Source organism: Acipenser ruthenus, chromosome 21, assembly GCF_902713425.1.
Source record: "Acipenser ruthenus chromosome 21, fAciRut3.2 maternal haplotype, whole genome shotgun sequence".
NCBI lineage: Eukaryota > Metazoa > Chordata > Actinopteri > Acipenseriformes > Acipenseridae > Acipenser > Acipenser ruthenus.
Genome location: NC_081209.1, coordinates 20,494,077 through 20,516,891, shown reverse-complemented (window position 1 = coordinate 20,516,891; position 22,815 = coordinate 20,494,077). Strand labels below are relative to the sequence as shown.

The following is a 22,815-nucleotide window of genomic DNA, read 5'->3' as shown; positions in this document are numbered from 1 at the left end:
TATATATATATATATATATAGACTTATATTGTGTTTTATATATATGTATATATGATACAGTATAAGTAAATAAATAAATAACATAAATAAATAACTGAATATTTTTTTGAAGTTCATACCATACTACCAAGAAATCACATTTTTGGACAGATGTTGATTTTGAAAATAGGAAACAGTACCCTCTGGTGTCAGAATTAAATTATTACAGTTGATTATTTCTCAAACGGCAGATTCTGTAAAGCTTCAATGTGTACTATGAAATTGTAGTTAAATGTGTCTTTTTCAAAGACAGTGGAAGGTTAAACGTAGGGTTGCCCCTGAACCCTGCATATTTTTCTCATGTACCATCATTTTCTACCGTGTGTCGAGCAGTGCTGTGTCTGTGTGTGCGAGGGTATAATTGAGAGGTATAATTTAGGTTGCAGTTTCAGCAATTCATCCAAGTTACCTGGACAAAAGGTGCATTGTGTGTCATATTGTAAGCTTACGTTAACAGCTCCAACATGCTCGGAGTACAGCCATTTTAAAAGGACACGCTAGGCAGCAACAGTTTTATATACAGTGGTTGGGCAACACAATAGAAAAGCTGCCCTTTGCTGCAAAGTCTGACTTACTTGAATGACATCCCTGGCTGTACTAAGAGAGACCACGCCCACTGGAGCCAAGCATTTGAACCCCTTATCAAGCATTTGAACCCCAACAACTACCCATAAAAACTATGCGCACCCCAAACTTGAAATTCCCAACCACATTTACTTGATACAATTAAACCCACGCATAGTTGCTAATGTAAATCGAAAAGTCTAACAAATCTGATTGGTTCTTTTTTTTTTGTTTGTTTGTTTTTTTTTTTTTTACCCCTTTCGGGCTACACCACATGAAGGGGTGTATGGTAAACACAAACGCAAATGAACAACCAAATATAAGTCAAATGTGTTGCATAACACAAAGTATACGATTGGAAACAGACGTACACTATAGTTTTAGAATACATTTGTATTTGTTAAAATGAAATACTGTGCTCACATTTTAATACCGTAGTCCTTACACACCTCTCAGCTACTAACCTGTAGTTCTCTGCTTCGTCCTGTGCATCTTCCGGGTATTATTCCTATTCTCAAAACATAATCACGCCTTATTCCTCTGCGGCCGGGCGGTTAACACGCACAGATTTACGCAAAATCTGAGCAAGCCATTTAGGGTTGGCAGCGCGGACTCTGTAATACTGGGTGCGCCGGATATTAGTAAATTCTGTGAAGAGGGCTCCGTGTACGAGAAACCCGACCGCCTAAGATTCAGACGTGGCGGCCGGTCTGAAAACGTAAATTCACGGCACTGCATCCCGCGTTCAGGATCGGACAGACCAGTCTCGACTCCAGGTAAAGCCCAAACACTTGTGAATAAATACATGCATTTAGTAATATTTTTAGTCTCTGTGTTTTTTATACGGTAATGCACCTTGTGTGTGTTTTTTACATTGTTCACTAAACAGTTACAATGGCATAACAATAGCTAGCTATACCAGTATAACTAACTTGTACAACAACTGAATTTAACGAAGTGGTGGTGTCGGTTACTGTAGTTATCATTGCTTCACACAAGTGTATAATTTAATAAAACCCTTGGGGGTTCGTCATTTTGTGTTTATGTATATTCTGTGCTTCACACAAGTGTATAATTTAATAAAACCCATGGGGGTTCGTCATTTTGTGTTTATGTATATTCTGTGCTTCACGCAAGTGTATAATTTAATAAAACCCATGGGGGTTCGTCGTTTTGTGTTTATGTATATTCTGTGCTTCACGCAAGTGTATAATTTAAGAGAACCCATGGGGGTTAATGGTTTTGTGTTTTGCGTAGGCCGTTATAACCACTTTTTTTCTTTCTCCCCAACTCGGTTAATTCCATTTTCGAAAGTCGTTGGGCTTCCGTGCGCATTTCATTATTTTATTTTGAAAGCTAGAAACTGCCAATTCATTTTAATTAATTTTATTTTGCTTGTGTTGAATTATTGCGTCTTACTGCTGCAGTTTAATCCCCGTTTTCTTGTGATGCCCTTTCAGGTAAAAAGCCCAGCTGCAGAAGGACCAGGTCTGATCGGAGGATGTGGCGACAAGCGTTTGCAGCTGTGCTGCTGGCAGTAAGCATTGGCTACTTCTACCAGTCCAACCCTGCATTTCCAGAGCTGGCTGTGCGCTACCTCACCACATCCCTGCAGTCCCTGTCCAGCTGCCTTCAGAGAAGCTCCAGCACTGCTACCATTGAGCAGACCATCTCCTCAGCCTGGGACACACTCATCACTGCCCCAGCCACGCAGTGGACCAGGGTGGCTGTGGGGTAAGTATTAGTATTATATAAGGAAGAGTATTTAATGCCCCTGTACTGTACATAAAAAAGCTGCAGTTCCATCAAGGGGTTCTGGTGGCATAATAAACCACAAGAGCTTGTATGGACCAGATCCACAGATGGAGTTACACCATTATAAGTTAAATGTAGCTTTATTTATATACACCCCCGATACAAAAAAATGAAATCGGTGCATAGCCAGTAAACACTGTAAAAACTGTGGAACGTTGACTTTACCCTTTTCCCATTAAAAATAATAACCTACATAATAATAAAACCTACAAAAATAATAATAAATACATTTCAGCACAGCACATTCCTACATTTCTATTGGAGACTCCGCTTGCGAGATTTAAAAGGAGATTACAATCAGGAATGGAGGCTTATTAGTGGGATTTAAAGCTGTGTTACAATTAAGATACAGAGGATTTAAAACAGAATTGTGGCGAAATGTACAAAAATGCCTACACACAAAAACCTCAGAAGAATGTGCCTGTGATCATAGGGATTTCGTTGTGGAAGACAGCAATGGAAAAAAGTACAACTTAAGTGTGCAAGTACTGTCGAGTTACTACTGTTATATATTTTGACAGAAAAAAACGCTCAAGCATTTTGGAAAGTAACCGAAAACAATAATTTCATACAGTAATCGAAAGCCCCGAAAAAAACGATTTACATAAAACTCGAAAATAGCTAAAAAATTAGCACTGAATAATACAATTAATAAAAACTGAAAAACAGAAGCCCTAATTATAATGCATGGATGATAACAGAATTAACTTAAGTTTGAGGAGCTCTGTGTTAAAACTGAGCAGCCCACAGAACCATTTTTTACAAATTTAGATTCCCCCTAGAATGGCGATCCATAATCTTTGAAAAACACTTAGAGTACTCCAGTCTAGTAGCCCCCGCCACAGCCTTCCTAGGTTCATCCTAGTAGTGCTGCGTGTGATTGTGTGCCTTGTACAGAATTATAGTTCCATCTTAGTTGTAGCAAACAAAAAAAATCCATAAATCTTTTCTATTGTGCACTTTCATTCGCTACATAGGTCTTGCATGCAGTTTTGAAAAACACATATTATAGCAAGCATGTATTTTCATTTTAAAACATATCTGGTGCTACATTAAGTTAAAATTGCCAAGCCATGCTTTCAGGTAGCACTTCCTTGGTCATTTCACTTGAAGAATGCAATTGTCCCTATCAGTCTTCCTTGTCACTAACCAACCAGCTGCAAGGAACATCCTTTGACCTCAAAGACACTGCTTGGGTGAAATGTAACACAACTTCTTCAAGGCCAGCAAACTGAGAGCTTTCTTTAACCTTGTGTAGCACCAGAGATCCTGTTTGATGGAGAAACTACACTGACCTGTTGTGGCAAAGTGGCAAAGTGGCTGCAGTGTGCAGGTGTAGACATGATGCGGTGCACAAGTAATGACAAACAAGTGACTGCAATGACCATAAACAATCTGTTTAAACTACGGGTTACAGTCCCGAAATAATGTACATAATTAAATAATTAAATAATTAAACACACACACACACACGATCACAAGTCCACAGTGGTGAAAATACAATTTATCCATGAACAGTGGTGAAGTGTTAATTGGGTTTGTGCTGGCCTTAAGCGACAGCGCCGGATCATGTTAGCTGTCCTTTAGCGTTTCTCTTAACCATAAACAAAGGAACAGATCACCTAGCCACGCCCCCTTGGTTAGCGAGTGCAACCGTTTCTCCTCCAATCCGCGGTTGCCACATCGCTTTCCCTCTGGAGCGATGACTTGGTGTACTGTAGCACCGCCCCCTTTCTGGATGGCAGTGAGAGTCTTATTTCCATCCCTGAAGTGCACGGCGGGTAAGATCTACAGCCACTTTAACCCATTTCCCTGTGTGTCTCCTTCAGAGTGAACACCTGCGTGGACGTGGTGGTAACCGGGGTGGGGCTGCTCCAGGCGCTCGCTGTTGATCCCGGCACGGGGGTGGATCACGAGGTCCTGCACTCCAAAGAGGACCTCAAAGAAACCTTCATCTACTACATGGAGAAGGGGGCGGCCGCCGAGCGATTCTACAGTGACAAGGAGTCGTTTCAGCGGATAGCCAGGGCGGCATCCGAGTATCCCGGGGCTCAGGTAACGTGGGACTTACTTACACTGCAGGGTCTGTTCAATTGATCTAAAAAATTGTGCAGATTGATTATGGTCCAAATAGTGATCTGGGCAGGAAAAAAACTTGCATTCCAGGGTTTGGAAATAAGACTCCTGCTATGTAGCAGTTTCACCCATTCCAGGTTTTAATACAAGCTTGATTAGCCCCCAGTGTGTAGCTAACAAGCCCAGGTGTGTCTTATTAAGTTCCTAGTAAAATCAGGAATGGATCAAACTGCTATGCAATGCGAGTCTTATGTCCATCCCTGTTTTCATTTGTCAGCATGCTTAGCCGGAATGGTGTCTTAACTGTTTGCAAGGGTAAAGTAATCCCAGTCCTGCAATAGAAAAAAAAAACTATTAACAAGTTCAGAGCAGATTTAGAATGGGCCAGCTAGTAGCACATTAAACAAGGTATTTAGAAGTTGTATTGTGTTACTGGATAAGTGCTCGCTATTTTTCCTTTTGTTAACTAAAGAAGTATTCTGAAATGCTTTAAAGTCAAATGCAGTTTAAACAAACAGAATGGTTTTATTTGTTTTACAGGAGGAGTAACTCCCAAGTTGGTAATGCCATTATAATAGCCTTGTTTCTCCTTCTGTTTTAATTGCATACATTGGGACAAAACTAATTGATTAATTTGAATGAATATTGCATTAAGCGAGGTTTTGATTGATGGTAAAAGGTGATTGTGCATGCTTGTCAGCAATTACATAATTTGTGAATTGCTCCTAATCCTGTTCATTATTGCCTGAAGAAAGTTAGCCCCTCCTTGCTGCTAATGCTGCTTGTACACAGTTTTGCAGACTGAAATGTGAAAGATTTATTCCAGTAGATTTGTATCAGGTTCCAATCGCAGGACATGTGATTTGTAATAAAAAGGTTGTAAGTTAATAGACTCTGAGCTGATTTCCTGTATACTGATTCCCACTCATTTTGGAGTACCTTAGCCTTGGTCAGGATCTGTGAAAGCAGTCGTAAACTTTTTGTGTGAATGATGCAGTTTAACGCTTACATTATCGTACACTTTCAATAAAGACTTGATTTCATATTTATTTGATTTATATAAAATCCATATATAAATCAAATAAATTCATTCATTGCAATTTGGTGGACCTCAAGTAGTACAATATTGCTCATGTATCACTATCACTTTATGCATCATGCAAGGAAGTATCATGATTCATCAATACAGAATTCATCTTTTCACCCCTAACAATAAGCCAGTAGCTTTGCTGGGGTTTGAAAGTGGCAGCTCCTAACTGGTATAGTAAACAGCTAACCGCAGAACAAGGAAAAAAGATCCCAAATGCGAGTCTGACAGTGAATTCAATTAAACTGAGTCTGAGGAAATGGTATGTTTAAATCTCCAGCTTTGAAATTTTCCGTAAGATCTCTTCAGACATTGATTACAAAAAGTCTTGCGTGAGGTTAACATTTGACTAAGCCTTACATGTTTTTACGTGCAAATCTCCCACCTGGGGAGAGCTCATTTGCAGTCAGCATTCTGTAGTAACTTTCCACCCTCTCTTTCAGCACTTTGTGGGTGGAAACGCAGCTCTGATTGGTCAGAAGCTGGCAACCAATCCCCACGTGACGGTAAGCTTGCCCTCTGCCTTCCCTTACTAGGGAGAAACATATATTCTTAAACAGTGGGGTAAATTCACTTGATCTCAATGGTAGTAGATCTGAATACTTACACCATTTAAACATGACAAATCAGCTCTGACATTTTAACTACTTTTAATGAAAAAAATGACTTCAGCACTCAAGAGGTGCAAAGGTGCAGTTGGTAGTGTTTTTTATTCAAATGACGGCAGTATTTAGATCCAATGTTTTGATCAAACTGTCGCAGATTGTTATGCCTGTGTAGAGATGCCACCCCCAGGTTTGTGACGAGCTGTGTTCCGACCTCTCTGCCTCTGTCTGTTCTCCAGGTGCTGCTGTGCGGGCCAGTCGGACCCAAACTCCACGAGCTGCTGGCTGATCAGATCATTGTCCCGGCTGAGTCTCTGCAGGTGACTGATGAGTATCATCTCATCCTGGAGTACAAGGCAGGTAATGTAACCCAGACACAGCGCTTTGGGGGATAGTCTTTGTTGATCTTTCTGCATAAACTGTTTGGGATTCTAACTGATGACCTTAAAGCCCTCCACGTCATTCTGAAATGTGATTGTAGAATTTCTGTGAGTACGCTGATCAGCCATTGTGTGCTAAGATGATGTATAGCTTGGCATCATGTCAATATGGCAATCAATAGGGTTCTTTCAGACATAATGACAGTTTCCTATGATGGTGGGTGTGACTCCTTCATAAACTGCAGCTTCTGGAGATTGCTGAGATAAAATAAACCTTTAGGTGTGTACAGGATGTATTCAGTGAAATCGAAAAAATTAAGTTTCACTGTCATTTCATTCTCCTTCTTTGATAGTATATGAAAGTTATAGCCTAGACCTTGAATATACAAAAGGTAAGAGTATCTTTACCAAAAGAAAAAAGAGGGCACATGATGTTGACTGGAATTTGAAACACAGCTTGTCGCTTCCTATAAGGAAATTATTCAGTAGAACTGCTTGTTTTTTTGTTACCGTTTCTTAATCTTGTGCCGTGTGTGTCAAGTAGCTTGCTAGCTTTCAGAATGTCTCCCTTTGTAAATAGTTTTATCTGCAGTTTGTGTGTGATTATTGGTGGAATAGGGAGCTACTTGGTCAGTAGCCAAAATCTGGGTGATTGAGTACTGGCTGATTTAATACATGTAACAACTTGTGCAGGAACATTGTCACACACCCATTGTTTAGTAAGACTGTTGCAGGCAATACGATAATTATATGGTCGCTATGTCAAAGTGATAACAAGTCAGCCCTGATTTTTTTTAGCCTTTTTAAAACATTTCTGTAACTTGGTCCCTTTTGTAGTGTGTGTCTTTTTTTTATATGCCTTATCTCATCTTTCTTGCATGTTTTGGGGCTGTGTTTTATTCAATTAATATACATTTCCTGTCCTGAATACAAAATACTCCCATTTAATGAAAAAGTGCAGGACTTGACTCTCTTTCCTTCCCCCTTGTTCCAGGAGATAAGTGGGGCTCGTCGCAGGCTCCTAGTGCAAACCGCTTCATCTTTTCGCACGACACGTCCAACGGGGAGATGAGTGCACTGGAGACCTTCGTGGGGAGCATGGAGGAGTTCCAGCCCCAGCTGGTGGTGCTGTCCGGGCTGCACATGATGGAGGGCCAGGGCAGGGAGCTCTGGGAGGAGCGTCTCAAAGAGGTGGGAAGGGCTCCTATACACACCCCCTTCCAGCAGCACCTGCGTGCTAGTAGGAGCAGTGCTGTTTAGGGATGACATTGATATTGGGTCACTCCAGTTTAAAAGGATCGTGGGGGGTTGCTTACATCAGTGACTTGCTTCACATATTTCTTTCTTTAAGGAAGGCCCTTGAAACAAACTTTAACCCTTTGCATTCCATTTATTAACTGCGCGTCAGGCACACCAGGTCTAATTAATTTTCACACGCGCAGTTAATTTTATACGCGCTGTTTAAAAGTATTTTTTTTCACAGTCAAACGGGTTTAAATGGCCCTGCATATCAACAAAGCACTCACTAGGCATCTCCAGCCCCGCCCCACCCTTTTGTTTGCTATAGCGTTCACCTATGTAAGAAATAAATAATAATAATAATAATAGTCGTACATACCGATCGATCATCTCCGGATCACTCGTTTTATCACCAAACTCCTCAATAATGCGATCCAAGTCATTATTTTATTACTATAACATCTGAAAAAAGCTCTGCAAATGTCCATGATAGTCTCTGTGCGCTGACGCACTCAGCCAGCTTGTTTACTATGAACGCCCCGTTATCTGATACCTGATACCATGTATGACTATTCATGAGATACGCCTTTTTTTTTTTTTTCGACTTGTCTCGGCTCCTGTCGCTCCCACTCGGCAATTGAATGGTTTTCTCGGCTTTTTCCGGAGAAAAAACGACTAAACACCCGTTTATTGCGTTGCTATAATGATGTCGGACCCAGTCCGACAAAGGACCTGTGAGGAATAATTGCAATGTCGGACCCAGTCCGACAATGGACCGCAAAGGGTTAAAATTAGTATTTGTCTAGATCAGGTCATGAAGGAATTGGCAAGCAGCAATCTTTTAAAATAAAACAAAAAAATCAGAAATATAAAATGTACAGCTATTTTAAAGTACAGGTTACTAAAAAATACAATTGCTTTTTTATTGTTTGTGTGCCAAGAACACCCAGGCCTGGCAAGTATTCTAGAAATGTATTCCATTTCTGTTGATGTACGGCTACCTGACAATTAGTAGTCCCCTCCATGAAAGGGGGTCCTGGACTTCTAAAGTTTGAGAACGCTGCTCTTAGTCAATCCCCACATCGAGGTCACACGATATCTACATTGGTACCCTTCTCTCTGTCACGTGTGACAATGTGTTGTCTTCAAAAAGTATTTGAGTAGGAAAACAAATGCTTAAAACAAATGTTGTTTGGGTGTGGAATCATGAACTGGAAATATCCCAGCCCATATTTCATCCATGCCAAAACAGCAGGGGACTGTGATCAAGGGTAAGGGAGGACCCACCAGACCCACTTAACCCCAGCGGTGTAATCAAACATAGTATCGTTTTGGTCGGTGGAGGTTCCTAATTGCATCTATCAAAACCACATATACGTGATGCAAAAAAACAGGCACAGAATTACTGGTAATAAAGAAAACTCCTATGCCAGAACTTACTAGCATGGACTACTGTTTTACATCCACAGCACGTTCTGTTCAAATTATACTGGAAAACGCACTACAGCACTTGTTATTTCTAAGGACCACCCTTGTTTAAATCAGTACAATTATGTCAGAAACATTGAGATGCTTCAAAACATAAAGGGCCAATTTCCCTGTGCAAGCATTATTTTACATTATTTTAAAGATTTTACTCTCTTAAATGGCATTGATACTACAGCTATGGCCAAAAGTTGTGCATCGCCCTATAGAATTAACTAATTTTGCTTCATAAAGTCGAATGAAACCTGCTGAATAATGTTACGTTATTGAATTGCATACAGCTTTGTAGTTTTCCATATACTTAATGAAGAACTGGAAAAAATTTGACATTTTAAAATGTAACATGAAATACTATACTACTATTATGGCTTCCAGTAGACTTTTGCAATATCATTTGGTAGTTTCTTTGATTACATGATGTTAAATAAAATGTCAAAATTATGTTCATATAGTTCCGCCCTGTATAGTAAATGTACATTCCACCCATGCACAGGGCTAGTTATAACATTGCAGCAGAGCACAAGGATGTGAAAAAAGATATCCTCAATTAAGCACTATTTATCTGTACTGATAACCTGTTCAATCAAAAAACACACCAGCACAGTGTGTTTGAGTCGCATTTGTTGGACATCTTGCTTATTCTTTTTTCTTTTTTTTTTTGAGGGGACAATTATCTATTTGGGAATACTATATTTAGTAAGAAAGTGATCCGAGTTGTATAAAATGGACAAAAAAAATGTCTCCCCTCCAAGCAGTATTTACCAGCAGTGATGCTGCAACACTTTTTTTTTTTTAGGATGCTGTACATTACCAAGGGGTCCTAGCAATAATGATCGGACTGCAAGCACATAACAAATACAGTTGGTGTTATATTAACAAAGTGGCTCAAGTAATACTGAGATTCAAAACAAGTGATCCTATTACGATGGTGCAAATGTGCCACCTGCTTTTTGTTACATGATTCAGTAAGGCAAACACAAACAAAAAAAACATTCCAAGGAGCCGATCCAAGTGGTGGCTGGTCATTGCATTCTGATGTCAGCTGTTGTTTTCTAGGCTGTGGTAACCATCTCGGACATCCCCAATGAGGTCCCTATCCACCTGGAGCTGGCCAGCATGACAGACACAGACTACATGAACAGCATCATGCAAGAGGTAAATGTGTAGGTTTAACTGAGGAATCTGACTAGAGGAGGAGCTCTTCAGTTTGTTGGCTATTTTTAGATAGGTGACGAGTAGTAACTCCACAGAACAACAGATACAGGATCTCAGTAGAGAGTGTTTTGAAGAGAAGGTATTGTGGTCTTTTACCTATTACTATATTTTTCTGGCACATAATAAAATACAGCTATGCTTTTGAGCCTGATTGCTCATGGAAGTAGTCACTTAATGACTTTTTTAAAAAGATTTTCAAAAGACCATTTCTGTTTCAGATTATTTGAGTCGTAAAAGCAGAGGAAACCATCCATTTAAATATCATGTCAGATGCTAAATAAACAGGGCCTGGTTCTGGGGCAATGGTTTGTGAAAACTCTGTACAGCATGGCCAGATTGCCTTGGTGAAACACCTGCTTTTTTAAAAGACAAGGAAGATGTTTCTGATTTCAGTCTTACAGACATTCCCTTTTATGTGCTGTTAGCAGGTTCTGCCCATAGTGAATTCCATCGGCCTGAACGAGCAGGAGTTGCTATTCATCTCGCAGGCGGGCTTGGGCCCCCACTCCCAGCTGCCCTCCTGGAGCGGCGTCCCTGATGTTGGTCAGGTCAGTGACATACTCTTATGGATCCTCAAGCAGCACGGTCGCACTGACCTGGAGTCTGAGGCTGATCTCACCCGCATCCACTTCCACACCCTTGCCTACCATATCCTGGCCACAGTCGATGGCTTCTGGGCCAACCAGGTGTCTGCCGTGTCTGCTGGCGCCAGGGTGGCCGGGAGCCAGGCCTGCGGCACACAGGAGATCGACGTGAACAGAGTGGTCCTCAAAGCCCCCCTGGAGTTCCACACCTCCCGGGACGAGCCAGGACAGACGATGACTTTAAATCCGTCCGAGCCTGTGGTAGTCTGGCACAGAGAAAATGTCTCTTTTTACCTCACGCCTGTTTTAGTTTGTAAAAACCCACTTCGGACAGTTGGGCTGGGGGATGCCATTTCAGCAGAGGGACTGTTGTACTCCGAAATGGCTGAGCAGTAAGCGACTGTTGGAATGGAAATACTAAGTGCAGACTGTCTTATTCAGTACCATTTGGGCCATGCTACAACAAAGGGTCTCCGACAATTGGATAGCGTAAGGTTTCCCTACTTAATTGAAATAATCTTGAGGGGTTTTGTCTTTTTTTGTGTCAAATGTGTACAGTACCTGTATTCAGAAGCAACACTTATGTGCTTATGGTTTTTTCACAATGGGAAATCGCACTTTAATGAGCAATAGCACTTGTTTCTGAATATGGCATGCTCCAGATATTCAGGGTTGAGCAGTCTACTCGGGTACACCCGAAAAATGTATTTCTAATTTGGCTTCAATAGAGACACATGCATTGCCTTAATGTTAACCAACTGAAAATAAGTGATATTTTGCTTACGCTGATTTGCTGTTATGAAAACAAATGGCTGTGTGTTTAATGGAAAAGGATGAGGAGTGTTTAGTGTACACAGAATGTAGCATTTTGTTAGAAGACATTGCAGAACCTTCCAGGCACAGATGGTGCTGAATAAGAGAGTTTGGGTCTTGGGTATGTATTCCAACAAACAACTGGAAGAATAGAGTGCATCTGGGATCAGTGCAAAAGGGGCTTAAGAAATAAATGTCCTGCTCGTTTTTAATTTATTTCAAAAGTCAAATTGTAATTTTATCTTGCTATGCAGTTTACTGGCCTGAGGCAAATCACGTTCTTCTAATATACAATCAAAAAAAAAAAAACTTAACAAAAGTAAGTGATGCGCACACCAAATATCAAATTAGGTAACGGCCCTTTGTCAAAATTGAGTTTGACACCCCTGCATTAGAGTGACTATAACTTTTATCAAAGAAAATATGAATCTGAAAAAAGATAATGTCAAAAAAAGACAAATAATGTCATTGTATCAGGGGAGGATATGGCTACAGAAAACCATCATTTTCACCTGACCCAGATTTAACATGCAAAACCTGTGATCAGTTTCTTCCAAATTATGCAACTGCTGCAGCTTGTACTGGTTAGTAAGATATTGTATATGAGGCACAATAATACTTTTAAAAGCCCACAATTTGAGTTGTGTAACATCCTAATAGATTTAGTCACTTTTAAGTCCAACAGAACAACAGTGTGTGAAATAAATGTAAGTGCTTTAAGCTCAACTCCAAGATTCGCCACAATAGTGACTATTTGGTGAACCTAGATTTTATCATTTGTGCGCCTGGAGACTGTACTACCCTCATTCACCAGCAGAGAGCAGTCCCGCAAGGTCAAAGTTAAGGAACTTTGGTGAAGCACTATGTGGATAAGCCAGCACTGCCTGTGCCTTACCTGCACTGAAGACATGTGGGAACTGCAGTCAACGTTCTATCACTAAAACATGTTTTTTGTATATATGTATAAAAAGCATGTTATGTGGTGGAGGCTAAAAAGTAAGTGGAAAATTTAATGTGCAATCAGACCATAAAAAAATGTCATTTTGTTTTCACTTATTCTCACTTTACTGTCTGTATGTCTTTAAGAAAGTGTTCTAACACAGAAGTAGCATCACTCCTATGGAAATAAGTCATAATAAATTACCAAACATTTTGTGGAGCCATTTGTTTTGTAGACTATGCATATGCATGTAGAAAGGCTACCAAAAGTTGTGATTGGCACTTACTTAGCAGTGCCAGAGAGCTCATTATTTGGGAGGGTGAGTTTAAGGCCCTGTCCACACTATATTACTTTAAACCAGCTTAAAAGTGCTAAATACGGTTATTGTCTACAATATGCAGTGTTTAATACCGTACTCGAGACCACCAGTCTCGAGTCCGGTTCTAATTAGATCCCATCAGGTAGTACGGTTTATCATAAGTGTGGACGCTGTATCCTCCAATATCCCATAATTCTCTGTGATATGCTTCACGAAATACTCAGAACAGACGCATGAAGGACTTGCTATCAGTGTACACTCCGCAATGGGTATTCATTTTTTATACTTTAAAAAAAAAAAAAACCAAAATGTCATGTAGCGTGGACAGGGCCTTAAAAGGATGTCTATGCCATGTAGAATATGCCTCTTTGTGACTGAATATTGGCAAGTATTGAATTCTCTTCCTCTGGCATTGATGTGTACAGTATTAAATATCTGAGTTATTTGTTGAAACTTGCCCATGTAGGAATTAACCAGACATATCAAATAACTTCAGATATGTTACAATGATTTCCCTACCATCTCTGAATTTGTTATAATTGTTTTGGTGACAGCAGTTTTAAATAAATAATAAAATGCACAATGGATTCTTAGATGTGATCAATGCAGGCTTTGCAAATATACTGGATGAGGTACAGGGAAAACTTGGGAACTAGTTTATTTGAGTTAACTTACAATCTCAGTATGGGACTGGGTCCCAGCCTTTTGCTTTTTAAACTATAATGCTTCTACATTCAGTTACAGGTTTAATTACCTGACTTGCCAATCTACTGTTTTTAGGTAAATTCAGTGTCTTTTCAACAGACTCCAGTTTGTGACGGACTGATTGTATTAAAGTATATACATAATCAATTTAAAATGCAATTTGGTGTTGCACAACAGCAAGAAAAATGTTATAAAGTAGAACTCTTTTTTTTCTAAAAATCCTACAATACCATTTTAAATTCTTTAAGGGGTGTTATAAAAATGTCTTAAAGCTTGTCTCCTAAAGTATGAATACATAATCCTTGGTTTATAATCCTGAAACAACTGGAGGACATTCTGTTAAGAGAAGCTGGTCCTGTCTCAGGGTGTTAATACTGGTTGAATATCTTAAACCTCTACTTGCATATTGGGAGTATTTAAGTTTGCTGGGGGTTTTTTGTTTGTTTGTTTTAACATCTGAGTCCAATAAAGTTTTTCTTTAAACTTAAAGCTTTTGTTACCCATGCATGCTTTTCTAAGTCTCAAGATCCAAAAAGATGATGCATCTGCCAGGAATCCTCCCACTTCCTAATGCTTCACTGCCATGACAAAATAATAGACAAAGTTATCGCCAGAAAATAACTTCAATACTTTTTTTTACTGCAACAGAACGCCGTGAATAGGGTGCATGTAGATGCAAGTAGGCTCTTGAAATAAATATGCAGTTTAGCAGCCTGAAGCATTTAATGTTCCTCAGATAAACAATGAAATAGGTAAAAACTTTAAAACATTAAAGGCAGGCATTTGCACTTGTATACAACTGAACACTTTATATAAAACAAAACTAGCTTTTTTTTTTTTTTTTTTTTGCATAAAAAAAAAAGGTCCCATGAAAGAAACAGATTTAAAATCACTACGCTTGCAGAGTAACAACTAATGTGAGTTAAACAAAATAGAATGGTTATGAGCATTTTTTTTTACCAGCAAGTGAAGATAAATAAGAAGAAAGCTGACTAGTAAAAACCCATTCCCTGTAAACAACCATTGATAAAATATTGTACAATACTAGCAGAAATGGTTGTGTAACCCTCTTGTGAAAATGCCACCATTTCTGCCAGACAGATCCACTCTGGCAGCCAACATTAATGTACAGGTTTATTCCTCCATTTGGCTGCACAAAAGGGTCTGATGTTTTTACCTTTCCATTTTTTTTTTTTTTTTTTAATAACTTTGACATGGCTGCCGTGCTTTGCACATCTGCAGTGGAGTATTGGAATTGTGCAAATTAAATAATTAACTGCATCCGTGCAAAACCAATCACACCAAGGAAAAATAAGTCAGACAGGCTTGTTGCTAGCCACTCCTGTGCAGCAGAATATGACTTTCCTTGATGTGGATTTCTACTCAGCCAGCGGCTTGGATTTCCTCTTCTCTTTCTTCTTGTCCTTGGTTTCAGTGGGGGAGGTGGGTTCCTCCGGGGCAGCCTCGGCACTGGGCTCTGGCTCCAGGGGCAGAGAGGGGGGCTTCTGCTGGCTCGGAGCTCCACCACCTGATGAACAGAACAAACCAAACACTTGAGACACAGCTTGCTTTGAATCGTATGTCTTGGGGGCAGTGCATGTCTGACTGACAGCTGTGCAAATGGGGTGGGTGTGTTGTTTCTATACGTTTGAGAACTAAAATTTATATTTATATATGTGTATATATATATATATATATATATATAATTTTACAGACAAGGTGACCTGCATTTTACTGAATCTTTTCATATTAACCACTACATTGCTGAGCCTCCTTGCACACCCAGTGTTACAGAAAAAGCAGTTTTGTTGTAGGTGGTTTCAACTCACAATATGAATATTACATATCGTTTCCCATTATTGGAGGTATAAAATGAACACATCAAGACTGACCCCTTTGGTATCATGATCAAAAAACACAGCTCAGATTAGATTATATATTTACATGATCCTGCATCACTATGAGGGAGAGACAAAGTTTATAAGATAGGAGTCCATTGACGTAAACATTGGACATTTTTTTAATTATATTTACAGAATTTATTTAGCAGTTCTTAATGATGGGCAGCATCTGTCAACAGTGACGTGGGTAAAGATGTTGGTCATATAAATATCATTCAGCTACTGTCTGGCGAGTGTTGCTTTACCTCCAGGCAGCTGCATGTTTTTGCTGTAACCAACAGCGGATGACATGGCCTGCCCCAAAGCCTGGTTAGTGCCCAAAGGCTGCTGAGAGCTGGTGGATTTGATGGAGGTGGCAGATCGCTGCTTAGATTTGGAGTCCTTGGTTGGCTTGGTCCAAACGAGATTCTCCCCGACCTGGAGGGCTGCTCCCATCTTCAGAGCCATATCAACCAACTGAGAAGAAAGAGGAAACTTTCTAAAGAACTGGACATGCATTGATACAGCACCTTTCATCTGCTTTTAATGCTTTTCACAATCACTGCTAAAACAAGCATCGTATGAAAATAACATTATTACAGAACATGTTATTTTCATTTCATTTCCGGTTGTCATTGCGGACAAGAACACATGCAGTGTTGATTAAAGTCTTGGTCTTCTTGGCCGGTCTTTTTATACTGTTCATAGTAGGCCCCTGCTGCATTACAAGCACTTATTAAACACATAAAAGAAAGTCCACACATTGATTAACAGTGTATGTGTTCCTTTCCGCCATGACTGTCTACTTGTAAACCTGAAAAGAAACACAATCACTGGAACGTTAAACATGGTTGCTCTGTGGTCATGAGGGTCATTGTGCAGGGACTAACCTCAGGATCAAACTCAGTATTGCTGTTGCTCTCCTTGAGTTTGTTCACCCTCTTCTCCATATCCTGAAATTGCTGCAAAGCTTCCTTCTTTAAGCCCTGGTTATACTGGAAGATGGCATAGTTCATACTGATCAGCGGGTTGGTCCTTGAAGGAAAAAGTACAAAACGTGATTTACAGTACGTACATGCATTCATACAATTCTAATTACCAAGTCTAATGTGAAGTTCATAAACACGTCTGGTGGGTTGGTTGTAGTTCCACATCCTTCGAGAGCAAACAGTTTTGGAAGTGCTTTGGATGGATACAGAATTCTTGTTTGGTGTACTAATTAATGTGCAACTATTTTTTTTACTGCAAATGGATGGATGTGCTGTGATGTAAATTAATGTTTCAATAATGTAACATTTAAGGAGAGAGCTTTCCCTAGGGGAGAATTTAAACAACATTCAGAAAGAGAGAAAATATTATTTAGTGTATTTAAATGTAAATACATTTACCGGGGACCAGTCATCACAATGCTCTTAAGTTAAGGAGAAGTCATGTTAAACAGAGACTTGAAAACGTGTGTGAAACACAAATTTGTTTATGAACGTGGTCATCTGGTTAGGAATTTAAAACAAGGTCATTGTTTAACACTCGGTTAAATCATTTCTGACTTTCCATGGCTGGCAGAACGGGGTTTCTTTGGACATATTGTATTAAGCAGTGTACGCTCTAGAACTTCTACAAGATTACAGTGGCATTGCACAGTTCAGCATTGAATTAAAAGATATCATGGACATCAGAAGCACATATTTAAAAATGAACTACACAATAAGCCACAAAGCCCTGCTAGATCTCATTCCAAAACATGAAGATCCTGGCTAACACATATTGAACAAGCTAGAATAACTACATACTGCAGGATTAGGGCCAGGGAAATGTACAGGGATTTTGAAAGCAAACAAAATGAAAATACAATGAAACCCTTTCTAAAAAATATCTTATCCTTTTACTGCTGAAAAGCACATGATAAACAGCTTGCATTAGCTTCAGCATTTGGTTTTAATAAAACAATGCAAACTTACTGGTCCAAAGCAGCTGCTTGCTTGTATGATCTTTTGGCATTTTCAAGATCCTCCAGGTTAGTCAGGGCCACTATAAAAATCAAAATCAAAATATTTATTTATCATCATTCTGCTTTGTTGATTTGTGTGCAAATGAACTAAGAATACATATAAGTGTGACCATTTTAAATATATCATATCTTAAATACGATTACGATGGTCTCTTTTTATTATAATAATTCTATCTCACCAAATCCTGGATTGAATATGCCATGGTTACTTGCCATTTTATAAGCTGGGAAACACGTAAAAAAGCAGTTTATAGCTTACTGTCTGATACACTAGAACCAGTGTGATCCAAATACATTAATGACAAGTTGTTTTGGGTTTTTTTAAATAAATGTGTACCCCTTTATTGCTATATTTTATTTTATTTTCTCCTTTAAGGTCCAATTGGTAATATTTTATGATGACTTTGACTATTATTTGTGTAAGCCAGTTAAGCCAAATGCAAACTGAAAACAATGAAAGAGGTGAAAGAATCTGAAATGTACTTTCCTATGAACTAAAAGTCACTGTACAAGTGTGTTTCAAAAGGATATGTGACAACAGTCTATATTGTTGAATTCCAAAATGAAGAAATATAAATGTGATGGAACACATTTTCAGCATTTTGCAGCAGGGATCACGGTGGTTCTAGAGTGGCCAAATGCTGTTTTAACACTTTGCCCTAAACTACCAACAGGACGGCCTTCCTTACAGGATCATACAAATAAAGAGGAAAAAAAAAAGATGATGTTAATAAAAGTACCAGCCAGCAGCATGAAGAGCTCGCCCATCTTGGGATTGAGGTTGATGGCTGCGCTCAGGAAATGAAAGGAGGAAGCATACTGCTGCATGGTGAGATGGACCAACCCCAGGTTATACAAGACCTTCCAGTCGAAAGGAGACAGGTAATTCGCTCGCTTCAAACAGCTGATTGCCTAGAAGATGCACAGAATTGTTTGGAATTCAGGAAAGTTTCAAGTTACCAATACACTGTACTGAGATTTGTAATGTTCCTGACTAGCTATTCCAAGGAGTTCACATTTTGGACACACATGCTTGATCATCTTTTTTCAAGCCTGGGCTCAAACCCATACCTTCCACAGTGCAGGCCACCACTCTGAACACTGAACGCCTTAATATATTTATTCATCTCTTCAAAAGATGATTATGTCAACATGACAAATGTGCTAATTAGACAGCCTAATTACATGATAATTCAGCTCCAAATGTAATCGTTGCTGACAGTTAAAAAAAAAAAAAAAAAAAAAAAAAAAAAAGATAATTAGATTAATAACCCTTCAGAGCATCAGAAAATAAAACCTGGAGGCATAGTAAAAGAAAATTACAATTTTTATGATCCCCTTTTTATCTTGTTGGTAACTGTAATGTAGCATTTAAAGTCAGACGGTATGTACAGTACAAGTGCATGTATGGAATTTATCATTCATTGATATCCAGTGACAGAATAACTGGAGGAATCGCACTGTTCAAATTGCAAAGCAGATGCAGATCTTGATCTGAAGTATAGGTCCTCAAAGCTATGCCTGTGGACACATTTGCAACCACGAGGCTAGATTGTTGTGTGTGCAAAGGCATCTGACATACAGTGCTCTGGAATACTGAATTACTGATGTTAGTAGTAGAGGAACTAAAGTCACAATCCACTACTCTGTGCTCTCATGTGATCTCAATGTTTGTACCATTTGATAAATATGTATCATTTTATGGAACATTCTGGAATAATTATTGTATTCAAATGTCAAGAATGACAAATGATCATGCCCTCGAATTTATGAGTAATACACAACTAAATTGATGGATGGAACAAGAGACAATGAATGCCCCTGTTTTGTTTCATATGCATGCTGGCTTACAGCACCTTTTATGATATTTTTTTAATACATACTATAGCTAATCTTAATGAGACGTCATTTGCATTTGATAAAATCAATCATATTCTAACTAACTAAACATAGATGTTTCAGATGGCTGTATTACATCAATATCAGGATCTACTGAGGGTTAGATTTCTGTATAGCTACTTAGTGCTGAATGAGTGATACGTGATCCCTTTAGTGGCACTTACTGCTACATATTTCTTCTTCCCAAAGAAACACATTCCTATGTTGTTCCATAGTGGGGGGCTCTCCGGGATGGCACAGGCAGCAACACGGTACTTGTTCATGGCCACATCGAAATCTCCATGGGTCTGCATCATGCTGCCTGCAGCCAATATAGCCTGGACAGGGAGGAAGAATGGCTATGTTAATTACAAACATTTCACCAGTTAGTCCTGGAAACATACACTGCCTCGCCACATTATAAAGACCTGTCTTCCTGAATGGATCAGCATCGGCCTGGTGTGGGGCGTGTTCTCCTGGTATACCCTGGTGTGGGGCGTGTTCTCCTGGTATACCCTGGTGTGGGGCGTGTTCTCCAGGTATACCCTGGTGTGGGGCGTGTTCTCCAGGTATACCCTGGTGTGGGGCGTGTTCTCCAGGTATATCCTGGTGTGGGGCGTGTTCTCCAGGTATACCCTGGTGTGGGGCGTGTTCTCCAGGTATACCCTGGTGTGGGGCGTGTTCTCCAGGTATACCCTGGTGTGGGGCGTGTTCTCCAGGTATACCCTGGTGTGGGGCGTGTTCTCCTGGTATACCCTGGGTCCCTTGATTACTCAGGAAGGCTAAACGAATGCCATAGTTTACTTCAGCATCGTAACGGATCAAGTCCACGCTTTTATGCAATTGTAACCTGATGGCGATGGCTATGGTTACTTTCAAGACAACAATGCACACATCCACCGTGACAGAATTTTTCACAGACAATATAAGAAGCACGACAGAGACTTCAGACATCTTCCGTGGCCACCACAATCCCTGGATCTCAACATGGCCCATTGTTACAAATTGCTTCATGAAAGCGAACCAACCCATTTTCCAACTGTTCTAAAAAATACTGGATAATAATACAGCTACAACTGTGTTCCAGATACATCAATGTTGGCTCCTGTTGTGTTGAAGCAAATGAACTGGAGGTTACAGATTGTGTTCCAAGACACTGAGAAATCTACTGAGCAAATTCTCACCTTATAGTTGTTGGGATCATAGGTGAGAGCATTCCCAAGGTGTTCAAATGCCTTCTGATAAACTCCAAGCTGGAAGAAAAATTATACAAATACATACATATTTGTAGGTCTACCCTTTTTATGCAGGTATAATACAGTACAGTTCCTAATGTTATCCGATCCAAGGAGTCCAAGATATTAAAACCAAGCTGCGGTCTGTCCTTGAAACAAGTACAGCGTTAGGGAGGTGGGCCAATATCAGACAACAAATGTGACTCGGCTGTGATGTGTTTAGTTATATCAAATGCAGACACAGCTTCACATGCATAATTGAAACAGATCTTTGACCTGGCGTAGCAATGCACATACTGCAGTATGCAAAACATGGTCCGTAAACTCTCAAATGTCTACATTTTTAACCTAGCAATTATTTAGAAGGAAGGTGTGATAATTCAAGCATTAGATTACCATTGTAATTCTTTAAAAAATAAATATCAGGAATGCATTGATTTCTTTATGCACATCTACTTAAATCATAAAACGACTATAAATACAAAAACTGTCATTAAGAGTGTAACATTTTCTTGCATGACACCCACGATTGAAGTTAGGAATCAGAGAATACATATATGTACCGAGTATGATGCCAACTTCTCGAAACACTGGGTCTTTATCACCCGGAAACCAATAAAAACACAAATGACGACTGTTTTAACACAGGTCAAAGTGAAAGGACGTTGTTCGAATTTGTCCGCAGAGCTTCCACAGCTGAAATGGTGTATGAGATATTAGCAGTGGCAGGTGTTGTGGCAGGTTGACACACTTAAAACTTACGGGGATGCTTAATGAAGAATTCCAGTGACAGGAAATGTAGATATTTATAGTGAACCATTAAATTACAGGAGGTGATACACCTAATGAAGACATGAAACACTTTCGCTCCTCTTACCTGCAGGTAGAGTAACCCAAGGGTCGTCAGAAGGTCAGTGTTCTCAGGAGAAAACCTAAATGTTTCAAATAAAATGTACTGAAGTTATAACTAACTGTCTGTTCATTCAAAGTTTTGCAGTCATCTTCAAAATTTTTAGAACACTTTTTATTTGAAATGGTACAGCAGTACATAGATAATTGAAAGACTGAAACAATTAAACATTCATTATTGTTAATAGAATCGAGGTGCAGTTGTTCCCTTTGGGCTCCTTTAAATTGTTATGAATCAGTCATTTTGGCCTACTACTGACAATCATAAAATAAAAACCTGTATCTTTTGTTTTTTAGTAGACTGTTATCATTAGAAAGGACAGAACCAACATGCATTATCACTAGAGTGACCAGATTTTCATAGCTCAAAACCGGGACACATTTGATAAGACTAATTAAACCATTTAAATATAGAGCCTATTTTAATGGTTATTTAAATATCCATCCTCTCACTCTTAGTTTTTTTTTTTGTTTTGTTTTTTTTAAGTGGCTAGCTAATTTCAGTACACTTCTGGGTGTATAATTTGTGGCTAGTTAGTTTAAGTTGCCATATTGGCCCCAAATATCAAAGCTTTTCCGACCGTCGGGGAGGGCTTTCGTGGCGGGGTTTGAACTTTCCAACTGTTTTTCATGTTCTGAGCAAAAATCAAAAAAATGTCCAGGAAGGATGAGAACAGTTGCAAAAAACCCAATTCCGACACTATGAAGAATGTTATGCAAATGAATTGGATACCTAATTAACATACCCCCATACTATACTAATGGTGATGGTGCCCAATGTGCTGGTAGGGATTGCTAGATTATACTAATGGTGATGGTGCCCGATGTGCTGCTTGGGATTGCTTGACTATACTAATGGTGATGGTGCCCGATGTGCTGCTAGGGATTGCTTGATTATACTAATGATGTGCTGCTAGGGATTGCTGGATTATACTAATGGCGATGGTGCACGATGTGCTGCTAGGGATTGCTTGATTATACTAATGATGTGCTGCTAGGGATTGCTGGATTATACTAATGGCGATGGTGCACGATGTGC

The 22,815-nt window shown here is 39.4% G+C and overlaps 2 protein-coding genes across 3 annotated transcripts in view; one reads left to right on the top strand and one right to left on the bottom strand.

The window, feature by feature from the left end:
• Window positions 1-1,040: 1,040 nt before the first annotated feature.
• On the top strand, window positions 1,041-14,355 carry LOC117963209 (ADP-dependent glucokinase-like). Of its 2 annotated transcripts, none has more exons than XM_058994990.1 (8): window positions 1,041-1,379; window positions 2,064-2,337; window positions 4,248-4,473; window positions 6,025-6,087; window positions 6,426-6,546; window positions 7,561-7,757; window positions 10,347-10,445; window positions 10,931-14,355. In XM_058994990.1, the coding sequence occupies exons 2-8, from the start codon at window positions 2,105-2,107 to the stop codon at window positions 11,483-11,485; spliced, it is 1,494 nt and encodes a 497-aa protein (XP_058850973.1). In that variant the 5' UTR covers window positions 1,041-1,379; window positions 2,064-2,104; the 3' UTR covers window positions 11,486-14,355. The 2 variants fall into 2 exon arrangements, with proteins under 2 accessions (XP_058850973.1, XP_058850974.1); XM_058994991.1 differs by having other exon boundaries at window positions 1,044-1,379; window positions 10,934-14,355.
• Window positions 14,186-22,815, bottom strand: part of LOC117428185 (Bardet-Biedl syndrome 4 protein-like) — a 21,850-nt gene continuing 13,220 nt past the window's right edge. Inside the window, exons 9-16 of the mRNA XM_058994989.1 lie at window positions 21,745-21,799; window positions 20,817-20,885; window positions 19,818-19,970; window positions 18,495-18,666; window positions 17,705-17,774; window positions 16,637-16,781; window positions 16,013-16,223; window positions 14,186-15,394 (exon numbers count right to left, since the gene is read on the bottom strand). Coding sequence (XP_058850972.1) covers window positions 15,246-15,394; window positions 16,013-16,223; window positions 16,637-16,781; window positions 17,705-17,774; window positions 18,495-18,666; window positions 19,818-19,970; window positions 20,817-20,885; window positions 21,745-21,799 — 1,024 coding nt within the window. The 3' untranslated portion in view covers window positions 14,186-15,245. The remainder of the gene's footprint in view (window positions 15,395-16,012; window positions 16,224-16,636; window positions 16,782-17,704; window positions 17,775-18,494; window positions 18,667-19,817; window positions 19,971-20,816; window positions 20,886-21,744; window positions 21,800-22,815) is intronic.

What these genes read in the sequence shown, in the direction of transcription:
- LOC117963209 (XM_058994990.1), top strand. Translation starts at nt 2,105, where the DNA reads ATGTGGCGACAAGCGTTTGCAGCTGTGCTGCTGGCAGTAAGCATTGGC. An exon ending in CCGAGTATCCCGGGGCTCAG is followed by an intron (nt 4,474 to 6,024) that starts GTAACGTGGGAC and finishes CCTCTCTTTCAG; the next exon opens with CACTTTGTGGGTGGAAACGC. An exon ending in GGGAGGAGCGTCTCAAAGAG is followed by an intron (nt 7,758 to 10,346) that starts GTGGGAAGGGCT and finishes GTTGTTTTCTAG; the next exon opens with GCTGTGGTAACCATCTCGGA.